This window comes from Sapajus apella, unplaced genomic scaffold (assembly GCF_009761245.1).
Source record: "Sapajus apella isolate SASKATOON/1434 unplaced genomic scaffold, GSC_monkey_1.0 scaffold47, whole genome shotgun sequence".
NCBI classification, from domain to species: Eukaryota; Metazoa; Chordata; class Mammalia; order Primates; family Cebidae; genus Sapajus; species Sapajus apella.
The window spans coordinates 12,467,416-12,480,716 of record NW_022436987.1 but is presented as its reverse complement, the minus strand read 5'-3'; the positions used below and the strand labels follow the sequence as shown (position 1 = coordinate 12,480,716).

The following is a 13,301-nucleotide window of genomic DNA, read 5'->3' as shown; positions in this document are numbered from 1 at the left end:
AGGAAGGAAGGAAGGAAGGAAGGAAGGAAGGAAGGAAGGAAGGAAGGGAGGGAGGGAGGGAAAGAAGGAAGGAAGGAAGGAAGAAAGAAAGAAAGGAAAGAAAGAAAGAAAGAAAAGAAAAGACATGACAGTGAGATACATGTCTCTCTCCACCATGTAAAGATACAGCAAGAAACTATCCTTCTACAAACCAGAAATGAAGCTCTCACCAGAAACCAGGTCATCCACATTTTCATCTTGGACTTCCCAGCCTCCAGAATCATGAGAAATAAATTTCTGTTTAAGTCACACAGTACATATTTGTTATGGCAGGCTGGCAAGACTAAGACAGGACATTTTTTCCATTTCATTTATTTAGATCTTAAATTTCTTTCAGCACTATTTTACAGTTTTCAGAGTATATGTTTTCTATTTCTTTTGTTAAATTTACTTGAAGTATTTTACTCTTTTTGATGCTATTGTAAAGACAATTTTCTCTTTTTTTGTTGTTTTCCTGTTTATTTATTTAGAGATATGGTCTCACTCTGTCACCCAGGCTGGAGTGCAGTGGTGCTATCACTGCTCACTGCAGCCTCTACCGCCTGGGCTCAAGTGATCCTCCCACCTCGGCCTCCCAAATAGCTGGGACTACAGGCATATGCCACCATGCCCAGCTAATTTATTTATATTTTGTAGAGATGGAGTTTTACTAAGCTGCCAGGCTGGTCTCCAACTCCTGGGCTCAAGCAATACCCCCATGACCTTCTCAAGTGTTGAGATTATGGGTATGAGCCACTGTGACTGGCTAGATGTTTTCCATTTTAGAACAGTAGGTTGCTAGCAAGTTTACGCTTATACCCATTCCAACAAAAAGTGCAAGCACAGTTCAAAATGTTACATTTTCCATCTCAAAGACGAGTACAACTCCAAAGAAGTCAGACTCATTATTAACAATGCAGAGCTAGACATCAATATTTAGATGAATGTCAGAAATCTAATTCCCTTTGTTACCATCAAACACGTCCTTTCACTAGTCACATCCAACATATCTAAAGTTTTCAAAATTAATGTTAATTAATGTTAAAAATGTATACAAAAACCTACCAACTTACTCAAAAAACATTTGTGCAAGTCGATTTTTAAACATCGACATTAGGGAAACATGGTGAAAAGCTTTATTATGTTCCATGTATCAAAGCAAAGACAGATTTGAACTACAAAATGAAGATAGGGTCAACTGTAACGAAAAAACAGTATTCTTCCCCCGGGGGGCCAACCAAGGAATGGAGGAGCCACGGATACGAGAGAAATAGCCAGGCCACCCAATTCTATTGTCACGCTTTTCAGTGAAAAGTGACTACTAAAAAAAAGAGAGAGAGAGAGAGAGAGAAGATTGGGGAGGGGAGAGAGAAGGGGAAAATATCAAAAACACTAACGTGCTTAAAAGGAATACAAACCTGAGTGTTAGACTACATAAATTTTAAAAATTTAAATCAACAAATCAAAATTTAGAAGGCAAATTTGGGAAAAGTCATCTATTTTCAGAGTGCCCAAGAGCTCACCCAGGACCTCCATGTATTTTCATTTCAAAGTACAGAGTTTAGTATCTTAATAACAGCTTAAAAGCTTTCGCCCTTTTCAAGGACTAGATCTTTGGAATTTTCTGCAGTCTTGTTTCCGGAAAAGCATTTATGCATTTATCTTTTCAAATAAACTAGTGGTTCAACCTACCTAGAGAATCTCCAGTTCTAGAGCCCTCCAATCAGGGAGGACTGTTAACTACAGCTTTACGGATTGCTCTTATTGAATTTTTTTTCTGAAATAAAACCTATATTCTTTCAAACATTTTCTATATCCGCAACCTTTAAAGACAGTATCATACACAGGCGGGTTAGAATCTCATGCATTAAAATCTGACGAATTCCTTTGATTGGATTTTTTTTCTTGTATCACTTTAAATTTGCTTCCACACAGAATAGCAGTCAGGGAAGTAGATGTTCCATTCTAAGGTGTAGAGATTTCTTGTAGATGGAAATGATTTTTGTTAGGCGAAAGCTTCTGACAGTTTGCAACGTCAGGCTCTTCCAGTGCTAAAGTCAGGCACCAACGCCTGGTTCTGGGGTCCAATCCTCAGGCCGCCGCGGCGGCTAAGTTCCTTCCTGGAGCTGAGGCTGCTGCTGCTGCTGCTGCTGCCGCCACGGCCACTGGGCGGCGCCGCGCCGCCAAACGGCGCTCCTTGCTCTACGCTTCCCTGAGGCCTCGCGGCCCTTCCCCACTACCGCCAGCATCCGCGGGGACCGGGGCAAGACGAAAGTGGCGGGGGCCCGAGGCTCCTGAGGAGGTGGCAAGGGGCGCCGGGCCCGGAGGGGGCGTGGGGCGGGCGCGGCGGGAACCCCCGGGCGCGACTTCCAGGTGGGGAAAGCCCGAGGTGGGGAAAGCCCGGACCTGCAGAGCGCGCAGGCGCTTCCAGCCTCCCGGCACCCAGCCGAGCGCAGCTTCGGCTTTCGTCTCGGCCCACACTTTATTCGGAACTGTCTTATTTTCACATTGCTCTTTGCAAACGTATAGAAATACTATCCACGCTTTTTTATTTCCATTTCCCTCTCCCATCAGGCAGCCGTTCTAAGGTGTTTAACGTGTACGTTTTTATCTTTAAGGTTGTATCTTTTGTTTTTCAAATCGTAGGAATGGTATTGAATTGTCTGTCCACTGTTTTCTTGGCTGTATGCCTTCAACAACCGTCCACCTGCTCTGCAAGCAGCAAGGGTGTGCTCTGAAGCTGCTGCCACGTGAAGTGCGCTCCAGGGTGAGGTCCACGCGTGGCTCGCCTCCACCTGCAGTGACGCAAGGCGCCCAGAGCGCTTCCGGGATTCCCACATTCCCCCGTCCACCACCCGGCATCCAGGAGCCTATTTTGGCCGGTCTAGTAAGGGTCAAGCCGCATCTTGTTGTTTAATTGCCATTCTTCTAGTTAGAAATGAGTTTAAATATCTCTACATACGCATTTCAGCCTTTTAGTCTCCTGTTTAAGTTAACGTAGAGCATGTCCATACGAGTTCTCCAAAAAGTAAGAGAACGTTTGCAGGTCACCACAACCCCCTCCCTCTCTCAGTAAAGACCTTAGCAAAGCCAGGAGCACCCGCTGATACGCGGGTGAGTGGTTTTCCTATTTTCCCCGTTCCCTGATTATCTTTTCTGCTCTGGTTCCCTTGGATGATGCAAGAGAACCGCTGAATACCGAAATGTCAAGCGCGCTTCATCCTAGGAGTCACAGTCTCCGCTCGCCCTGGTGCCGCCCCTGCACCGCGTAGGCCTTCAGGGTAAACCTGTTGAATTCGGATTCCGCATCTCACAAAGGAACGGCGCTCGAAAATAGAGCCCCCAGCCCCAGGAAGTCGCGGACTCCTGGAGGGGCGTTAGGGAACTGACCCGCGAGGACCCTCTGGCGCCAGGTGCCCCCGCCCCACCCCAGCCGCCCCCTACACACGCCCCTACCTGTGGTAGTCAGCGCGCGCCCCAGAAGCAGGAGCGCTGCGCAGCAGAACGCTGAAGCTGCCGCAATCCCCGCCATCGCCTTGGTAGCCGCTCTGGAATTTTTTTCACCAAGTGGGAGCAGGCGGCCCGGAAAGATCCGAGAGCAGAGGGAGCCCTCTATTGCGCAAAGAGTGGGCGGAATTTCTAGCTGGCGCTTTTGCACATCCCACTTCTTCGGATGCCTTCGGCAACTGTGAAGTCGGATTTCGCGGGTATGCACTGCAGGAATCCAGGCGCGTGACCAGCCCCGCCCACGCCGCACTTTGGCCCAGGGGCGGGCACCGCCCGGGGAAGCCACCCTCGCCCTCACCGGCGGCTCGAGGCTGCGCGGTTACAGCCTCGGGGCCTCTCGCGAGCCGCTCTGCGGTCCAGAGCTCTGGGCATCCTCCGAGTTCGCTTAGTAAAGTGAGGCCAGGATCCAAGTGGGCCGGAGCACTACCCTAAGGAGGATGGTGACCGCAGTCAGTGAATGCGAGAGCAGGTGCACGTGTCCAGAACGACATCTTACCGTAGGCACGATAAACTTAAACTTCAAAAACCAAAAACAACAACAAAAACGTCACATTACTTAAGTCGAAAGCCAAATTACATCTCCAGGACAATTCAGTTAAACGCCTGAAGGTGGCCCTTAATTTCACATTTCTACTAACCAAGAAGTGGTTTGCAACCTCCTGAAGCAAACCCAAATATTCTCATTCGACGATTAAGTTTTACCACTTCTAGACGAATTTTTAAATCAATTTAACTGCAAAGTTCAGAACTCAAGTGGCACTGTAAATGTGTGTGCATTTATAACGCGCAACCTGCATTCTTTCTCCAGCAATCTGCATTCCATTTGTCTCATTGACCCTATTTCATTTTTCCTTCGCATCACTAAAACGGATGTAATGTACAGAAAAACACAGATCTGAACTCCAATGCCAACCATGCCATCTGCTGATTATAGGACAGTGGGCAAGTGACCTCATATCCCCAGCCTGTTTACACTTCTCTAAAACTGATAGTAAAAGCTTCCTTTGCAGGGTTAGAGATGCTGTCACTGACTAAGCAAATAGTTACATTCTCACTTATCTGCAGAACAAATTGAATGGATAAAGAGCTCAGAAGAGAGAGATTCGCAGAGTGCCCACAAGTGGCAGCAACTAGCTGAGGGGCCTTCAGAAGATCGCAGCTTTCCCGACAGCCTTTGTAACAGGTAGAGATGTGCAAGGTTAATTCCGACTATAGAATTTTTAAAACCTAAATTACACCTCTTCTCAACCGCTGCCTACTCCATGGAGCCTTACCTGAGGACACGTCCTTGTCTGGTATTAGTGACATCATTAAATAGCATTCCCAATGGAGGTATATGATGGCTCCCTATACATGCCCAGAATAGTGATTCACAAAGTTGTGACATATACACATCACCCTATAGAAATTATCAAATTACTCTTTGGGTAATTTTTACTGTTTTGATCACTTTTGATATCCTTTTTACTCTAAAGGATAAAACTGGCAGATTTCTCTATATTTCATTAGAAGGAAAAGTCATTATCTTGTATATCTGTGTTTTCATTTTTACCAATATCACATCTATTTGAAAATTATTATTATTATTATTTTTTGAGATGGAGGCTCACTCTTGTCACCCAGGCTGGAGTGCAGTGGCATGATCTCGGCTCACTACAACCTCCGCCTCTCGTGTTCAAGCAATTCTCCTGCCTCAGCCTTGTGAGTAGCTGGGATTTCAGGCGTGCACCATCACACCCAGCTAATTTTTGTATTTTTAGTAGACGGGGTTTCACCATGTTGGCCAGACTCGTGATCCACCCTCCTGGGCCTCCCAAAGTGGTGGGATCACAGGCTTGAGCCACCATGCCCAGCCCCACCTCCCCTGCCACCTTTTTTTTTTTTTTTTGAGATGGAGTCTTGTTCTGTTGCTCAGGCTGGAGTGCAGTGGCTTGATCTCAGCTCACTGCAATCTCTGCCTCCTGGGTTCAAGAGATTCTTGTGCCTCAGAGTCCCAAGTAGCTGGAAGTACAGGTGCTCTCCACCACACCTGGCTAATTTTTGCATTTTTAGTATAGATGGAGTTTCACTATGTTGGCCAGGCTGGTTTCCAACTCGACCTCAAGTGATCTGTCCACCTCAGCCTCCCAAAGTGCTGGGATTACAGGCATGAGCCACCATGTCTGGCTTGAATATATCTTTTAACACTTTTGCCAACGATTCATTCAACTCCAAAGCACACAGCAGATGCCTCACAATGCCTCTCAAACAATATGAGCGTATATCCTCAGGGATTATTTATGGAAATCCCTGACTTTCTATGTTCTTTATTGCTGCATAGCATTGAGACATGGTATTCAAATGCTGGTTAACACTGAGGTCATTTATATGACACATCGCATCCAACTTGCTGTTGGAATATCACATACAATTTTGGAACCATATTGTAACACATTAAAAATATCCAACAAGTATCAGAATGGTGAATAAGGGACACTCACCCAAAGACATGTATCCAGGTATGGCAGAGACTGCTTCTTGTCAACCAATATCTATTTTCCCCTTTTCCTTGAAAAAAAGCCTCCAATTTTATCCTGGGCACAGGGATCTCCAAAATAAAAGACTGCATTTCCTGACCTCTCTGGAGCTAAATGTGGCCATATGACCAAGTTCTGGCCAAAGAACTTGGAAGTGTTCTGTGTGACTTCTGGGGAATGTCCTTAAAAGGAAGGACATGATATTCCTTACCCCTTCCTTCTGACAGCATCTGGAGTGCAGATGTAATGCCTAGAGTTTGAGCAGACATCTTGCACCACAGTGTGGAAACCATGCAGTAGGACATGGGGACAGCAAAAGAGAATGGTTCTGGGTCCCTGATGACTTGTGAAACATCTACCAGCTTTAGAATGACACCTCTGAACCTGTGGAACATAAGAAATAAAGTCAGTAAGCTACCCTTATTTAAAATGTTCTCATTTTCAGCAGAACCAAATCCTAATCACTACAAATGAGTAAAGGAGCTGAGCCCGTTTTGCTTGGAGTAGTCTGGGAGTTTAAGACATGGTACGAGTCTTGTAAGTCTCTGAAAAGCTAACACCTGCGAATGTGAGTACACATGTTAGGTGATGTTTTTGAAGGCAAAAGCAAGTTGGAGAGAGATTTTGGCTCAGTGTAAGAAAAGCTTTCTGCCGGGTTCAGTGGCTCACAATGGTAATCCCAGCACTTTGGGAGGCCAAGGCAGGCAGATCACCTGAGGTCAGGAGTTCGAGACCAGCCTGGCCAACATAGTGTCCCCTGTCTCTGCTAAAAATACAAAAATTAGTCAGGCATGGTGGTGGATGCCTGTAATCCCAGCTACTTGGGAGGCTGAGGCAGGAGAATCACTTGAACCCAGGAGGTGGACACAGAGGTTGCAGTGAGCTGAGGTCATGACACTGCACTCCAGCCTGGTGACAGAGTGAGACTCTGTCTCAAAACAAACAAACAAACAAACACTCCCAAATTTGATAATTATGTGATGGTTATTATTTAAAAACAACAACAAAAAACTTTGTTCATAGAGATGCTCACTCACACATTTAAGGTAAGGGATCACAATGTTTGCAGCTTAATTCTGAAATGCTTCAGTCAAACAAATAATTGTACAGAAAGAGTGAAAGCAAGATATACCAGAATTTGTGAAAGGAAAATATTTTGGGCCCCGAAAATCACTAAGGAAAACTCAAGCTAGCAACTGCTTAGGGCAAACCTGCCTACAATTTTATTCAGTCACTCCTCTGCTCACTGAGATAGATATATCTGATTTGCCTCATTTGGAAAGGTAGAAACTCAAAATCAGAAACTCAAAAGAAGATGGTTAACCCTTTTGTGTATCACCTGTCTGTGACCTGGAAGCTCCAGCCAAGGTTAGAGCCTTCCTGCCTTTGCTTCAAGTTGTCCTGCCTTTCCAGGCCAAACCAATGTACTTCTTACATATATTGATTGAGGTCTCATGTCTCCCTCAATGTGTAAAACCAAGCTGTGCCCCAACCACTCTGGCACATGTCATCAGGACTTCCTGAGGCGGTGTCAAGGGTGCCTCCTCAACCTTGGCAAAATAAACTAAATTAACAAAATAAACTAAATTAACTGAGACCAGTCTCAAATTTTGGGGGTTCACAAATTCATTGTACTATTGTTTCAACGATTTGATTTTTTTTCAAACAAACACATACAAAACTAAATGCAATGTTTGATCCCAGGTTGGATCTTAGCCCAGAAAAAATTCATAGTAGGATAACTGGCAAAATTTGCAGGCTTATAGAATTATACCAATGTTAATTTCCTGTAATACTTTTACTATAGTTATATAACGTGTTAATATTTGAGGAAGCTAGGTGAAGGGCATATGGGAATTCTTTATACTATTTTTACAAGTATTTTGTAAGTCTGAAGTTATTTAAAGTTGGGCAGCTAAAAATCCTAACACCCAGTCCAGGATTTTCTACTATACCATCATCATGGACTCTGTCAGTGTGCTATCTTAATGAATCATTCTTGAATTTAAATGGAAATATTTCTTATTTATTATACAATACTGAAGGGTAGGGAGTGTGGCTGTAAATGCTGTCAATGGCATCTAAATGCTTATTAGACTTTTCATAAAATCAGCCAGGTTTCCTCTTCTTTATAGATTCTCTAATGTTGAAAAAGATTGAGGTGCTTTTCTACATGCTTTACCAGTTCCCAAACATGTCTTCATATTAGAATCACTTGGAGATGGGACCCAGGTACCAGTAATTTTTGTACCTGGGTATTCCTATTGGAATCACCTAGACAAGCCTGGAAACCACTGTGATTTCCACTTCAATGCTATTACTGGAAGACTTGAAGCAGGAGGTGGATAACCACTTACTAGCCATGCTGGAGAAGTGGTTCCTTCATTGGAAGACAATATCTAAGGCTCTTACTCAGGCTTTATGACTCTCTATTGTTAGTGTTTTACAAATAATTCATTCTATTAACATTGTCAAATCTCTTTTTCCCCAGAAAATTACAACAAATATTACATATTTTTCTAATTTTACTTTCAATGTAATTAGAAATAAACTTACACAAACAATGACTAGAATAATATTTTCCAAAAAATATTGCGCTGGAAGCATTCTTACAACATATATTCATAAAATGAATTCAAATGTAACAAAATTATATAAAGTCTCTGTTTTTTCTAATTCTCTATCACATTAAAATCCAATTATGTATTTATAGTTTAAAAATAGGCCAAATATCTAAATAAGGCCAGAAAACTTAAATCTAAGAACTTTTTCCAAAATTTAAAATTAACGTCTTCAGCCACATATTTATAAAAGATTACTTTTTTTTTTTTTGAGACAGAATTTCACTCTTGTTGCCCAGGCTGGAGTGCAATGGCTCGATCTCGGCTCACCGCAACCTCCGCCTCCTGGATTCAAGCGATTCTCCTGCCTCAGCCTCCTGAGTAGCTGGGATTACAGGCATGTGCCACCACGCCCAGCTAGTTTTGTATTTTTCGTAGTAGAAATGGGATTTCTCCATATTGGTCAGGCTGGTCTGGAACTCCCGATCTCAGGTAATCCACCCGCCTCAGCCTCCCAAAATGCTGGGATTACAGGTGGTTGAGCCACCGCGCCCAGCCAAAAGGTAATATTTTTACTTCAACACTCAAATTGAAAATTTGTTAATATTCTCCCCATAATTAATAACAAATAAAAGGTCTTTAAAATTTTGACTTTAGGATATGTAAACCATCATTCTTAAATGGTTTTAAGACATAATTAATATTGGTAAAATGTGGATTATGCCGCACTGGTTTTCTTCATTAAAAGAAAAAGCAATAATGGATTGGGTTTTTGTTGTTGTTGTTGTTGTTGTTTTCATGTTTTAGTTCCAGAAGACAGTTTTTCCAGAAGATACTGAATGGCCTTCCATCCAGAACTATTTTAGTCACAAGCTTACACACATTTTCCATTCAAAAATAAGGTCTTTCAATTAAAAGCTATACAAATTGGTACACAGACAGCATTTACTACACAGATTCTATTTCTAAAGTTGCAAGGTTTCTAATTTTCATGTGTGCTAATAGCTACCAGACTAACAGCTTCAGGAAAGATTAACTCCCCTTTCACTGCCACTGAAATGGGACTCCGTCCACCTTCCAGTGCTGGAACTGAACAGAGGGGCTCAGACAGAACTATCAAGAAGTCACCAGGGCCATCACAGAAGACTGAAACAGTCACTCTAGGCCTTAACTGATTTCAAATTGTTGTCCTTACAAAAATAATTAGCCCTTGTTTTGTCATTTATATAAATCTTTTAGAAAATAACCCTGTTTTGGGAATCGCTTGAACCCAGGAGACGGAGGTTGCAGTGAGCCCAGATCGTTGCACTCCAGCCTGGCGACAGAGCAAGACTCCATCTCAAAAAAAAAAAAAAAAAAGAGAAAAGAAAAGAAAAAGAAAATAACCCTGTTTTAATATAGTGACCTAGTCTTAATTAGTAATACAAAAGGCTCCCCTAGAGAAAGATGAATAGCTTGGGATTGTGAGGGAAGGGAAGAATTTGTTTTTAAAGCCTGATAATAGAGTCCCATGAAGCTGGTGGTTGTGAAACTTTAAGACTGAAAATGGTGCTAGGACAGCCTACATGCCTCAAAGCTTTCTCCAGTGACTAAGGAGGTGCAGTACAAATACAATAGTGGGAAAGTCAATACAGAAGTGGGAAAATGGGAGAGTGCATATAAAGAGGAAAGAACTTGATTAAAACACAGATCATCCAGTCAAAATCAGTGAAGAAGTAATAAACTGATCTACTTTTCTCCTAACCAGAGATTGCTGAATTTAAGCCCTAGTCTTTCCTTATCAAAGATATTTCTTCCCGTATTACCTGTAAGGTGAATAATGCCTGCTGAAATCTATAAAGTACTATAGGTGGGCTTCTGCTTGTGTTTAAAATTATTATTTAAGAAGGATACAAAAAAGTCAAAGAACTGAACAGGGACATTCATCAGAGCATCCGACTGCTATGTATTTGCCCCAGATGCTGGTTCACTGTATGAGAAGTAAGGAGCCAGGAACCCACGAACCCACCCTATGAGTCAGAAATTCCCCTGCAGATGGCTGGGTGCAGTGGCTCATGCCTGTAATCCCAGTACTTTGGGAGGCCAAGGCGGGTGGATCAGCTGAGGTCAGGAGTTCTAGAGCCACTGTGCCAACATGGTGAAACCCTGTCTCTACTAAAAATACAAAAATTAGCCAGGCATGCTCTGATGGGCACCTGTAATTCCAGCTACTCTGGGAGGCTGAGCCAAGACAGTTGCTTGAACCCAGGAGGTGGAGGTGGCAGTGAATTGAGATCAAGCCATTGCACTCCAGCATGGGTGACAAGAGCAAAACTCGGTTAAATAAATAAATAAATAAATAAATTCCCCAGCAGAGATACAAGCATTCGCCTCGGTTGAAACCACACCAGGAACAAGGGCCTAGCTGCCTAACTAGTTCTAGAAAAACTGACTTTTTTGCAAAGGTGCTTTTTTCCCCCCAAAATCAACCTTGAATCTCAATGAAACATACTATGAACATCAAAGAGAATAAATACACACACATATCAAAAGAAATAAAAAATGATACAGGATTAGGACTGAGATTTAGTTAGAAAACAATTAAGGTGAAAATTCTAAGATATATTACCTAATGTCATAGAACAAGAAAGAATCACTACACAAAGTTGATAGAGATTTTAAATGGTCATGTTTGATAAAAATGCTTCAATAAATACCTCCATAGAAATGTTTAAAACATTAAAGGACATGATAAATATGTTTTAAAAAGGAAATCATCTATACATCACTACTTTAATACAGAAATATTTAGAAAGTTGTCCCACCAAAAACAGAAAGGGTAAAATTAAAAAGTAAAGGAACTCCAAATCACCTAACAATGGAAGGTCAGCAAGGACAACAAAATAGGCCAAGCAACGTGGTACGAAACAAATACAACATGGCGCAGACTGTGTATGTGCCTCATACTCCATGCACAGAAAAGCTAAAGCAAGGGCAGGGATTTAATTAAATGACACATACTGTAACATCACTAAAAGTGGGCATTTAAAATGAACTAAAATTGGACAGAAATAACATGTTAAATACAGTGATTCATGGGAGACAGCAAAGATAACTAGATGCAATTTTATTTTTTTCTCTCTCACTTTTAAATCACTTGGACAAGCCATAACTTTGAAATCATGTGGAAAATAAATCATTACTCTTTTTTTTTTTTTTTTTTTTTTGAGATGGAGTCTTACTCTGCCACCAGGCTGGAGTGCAGTGGTGCAGTCTCACCTCACTGCAACCTCTGCCTCCCGGGTTCAAGTGATTCTCCTGCCTCAGCCTCCAGAGTAGCTGGGACCACAGACGTGCGCTACTACACCCAGCTAATTTTTATATTTTCAGTAGAGACGGAGTTTCACCATGTTGGCCAGGAGGTCTTGATCTCTTGACCTTGTGATCCACCTGCCTTGGCCTCCCAAAGTGCTGGGATTACAGGCATGGGCCACCATCCCCGACCCATAAATCATTACTCATTTAAAAATTCCATGTAGCCAGACACAGTGGCTCACACCTGTAATCCCCGCACTTTGGGAGGCCAAGACAGGTGGATCACCTGAGGTCAAGAGCTCAAGACCTGCCTGACCAACATGGGGAAACCCCATCTCTACTAAAAACAAAAATTAGCCAGGCCTAGTGGCATATGCCTGGAGTCCCAGCCACTCAGAGAACTGAGGCAGGAGAATCACTTGAACCTGGGAGGTGGAGGCTGCAGTGAGGCAACATTGCATCACTGCATTCCAGCCTGGGTGGCAGAATGAGGATCCATCTCAAAAATAAAAATAGGCCAGGCACAGTAGTTCACGCCTGTAATCCCAACACTTTGGGAGGCTGAGGCAGGTGGATCACCTAAGGTCGGGAGTTCAAGACCAGCCTGGCCAACATGGTGAAACCCGGTCTCTACTAAAAACACAAAAATTAGCCAGCCCTGCTGGCATGCACCTGTAGTCCCAGCTACTTGGGAGACTGAGACAGGAGAATTGCTTGAACGCGAGAGTTGGAGTGAGCCGAGATCGTGCCACGCCACGCCAGTCTGAGTGAAAGATCGAGACTGTCTCAAAAGTAAAATAAAATAAAATAAAAACAAAAATTCCATGGAATAACCAAAATTATAGGAATTATAAAATAAATGTTGTAACACTTTAATTCTGAGGTATATATTCATAAATCTGGAAAGGCTTGGGAAATATATTACTAATTATAAAATAATAAAAAGAGGTAAGCAAGTTTTCCCAGCAAAACTTAAAATTATTAACTGCAATTGATTACAAACAATTAGTAAAACAAAACTGTTGACACAGGCATGCAGAGCTTTGATGGTAACCAGAAGGGCGGAACACAGAGAGAAAGGTGCACTGTCAAGGACCAGCTGACAATCAAACTTTTACAGGGGCATTCGGGATCATCAAGAGCATGGCTGACGTCAATGAAAATGTAAACCAAAAGCTCTGCTGTGAAATATACATCTATAGACATGAAATGTAACTGTTTTTCTACGTAATTCTATAGGCAGTATTTGAAAAAAATCTGCATCCTAAAACTAACTCAAAAGTTTGATTGGTTTTATTTTGCTTTGCTTGTCTCAATAAACAGGTTGGCAGTGCTAGAAACAATGCATGCAAATTTTTCAGTTTGGCGTCTTCACCACTTGCTGATGCTGCTTGTTCTGGCTCAA

At 42.5% G+C, this 13,301-nt stretch overlaps 1 protein-coding gene across 4 annotated transcripts in view; it reads right to left on the bottom strand.

Moving 5' to 3' along the window:
* The window catches only part of NCR3LG1 (natural killer cell cytotoxicity receptor 3 ligand 1), a 27,639-nt gene extending 20,880 nt beyond the window's left edge, over nt 1-6,759 (bottom strand). The window contains exons 1-2 of one of the 4 annotated variants that reach the window (XM_032240875.1): nt 3,475-3,559; nt 1,711-2,813 (exon numbers count right to left, since the gene is read on the bottom strand). Coding sequence is in view for 3 of the 4 variants with exons in the window: in XM_032240873.1 (XP_032096764.1) it covers nt 6,253-6,436 (184 nt within the window). In the remaining variant the exon portion in view is untranslated. Of the gene's footprint in view, nt 1-1,710; nt 2,814-3,474; nt 3,790-6,252 lie in introns of those variants that run through there. The other 3 variants (XM_032240873.1, XM_032240874.1, XM_032240876.1) reach the window with 3 other exon arrangements.
* Between the last annotated feature and the right edge of the window lie 6,542 nt (nt 6,760-13,301).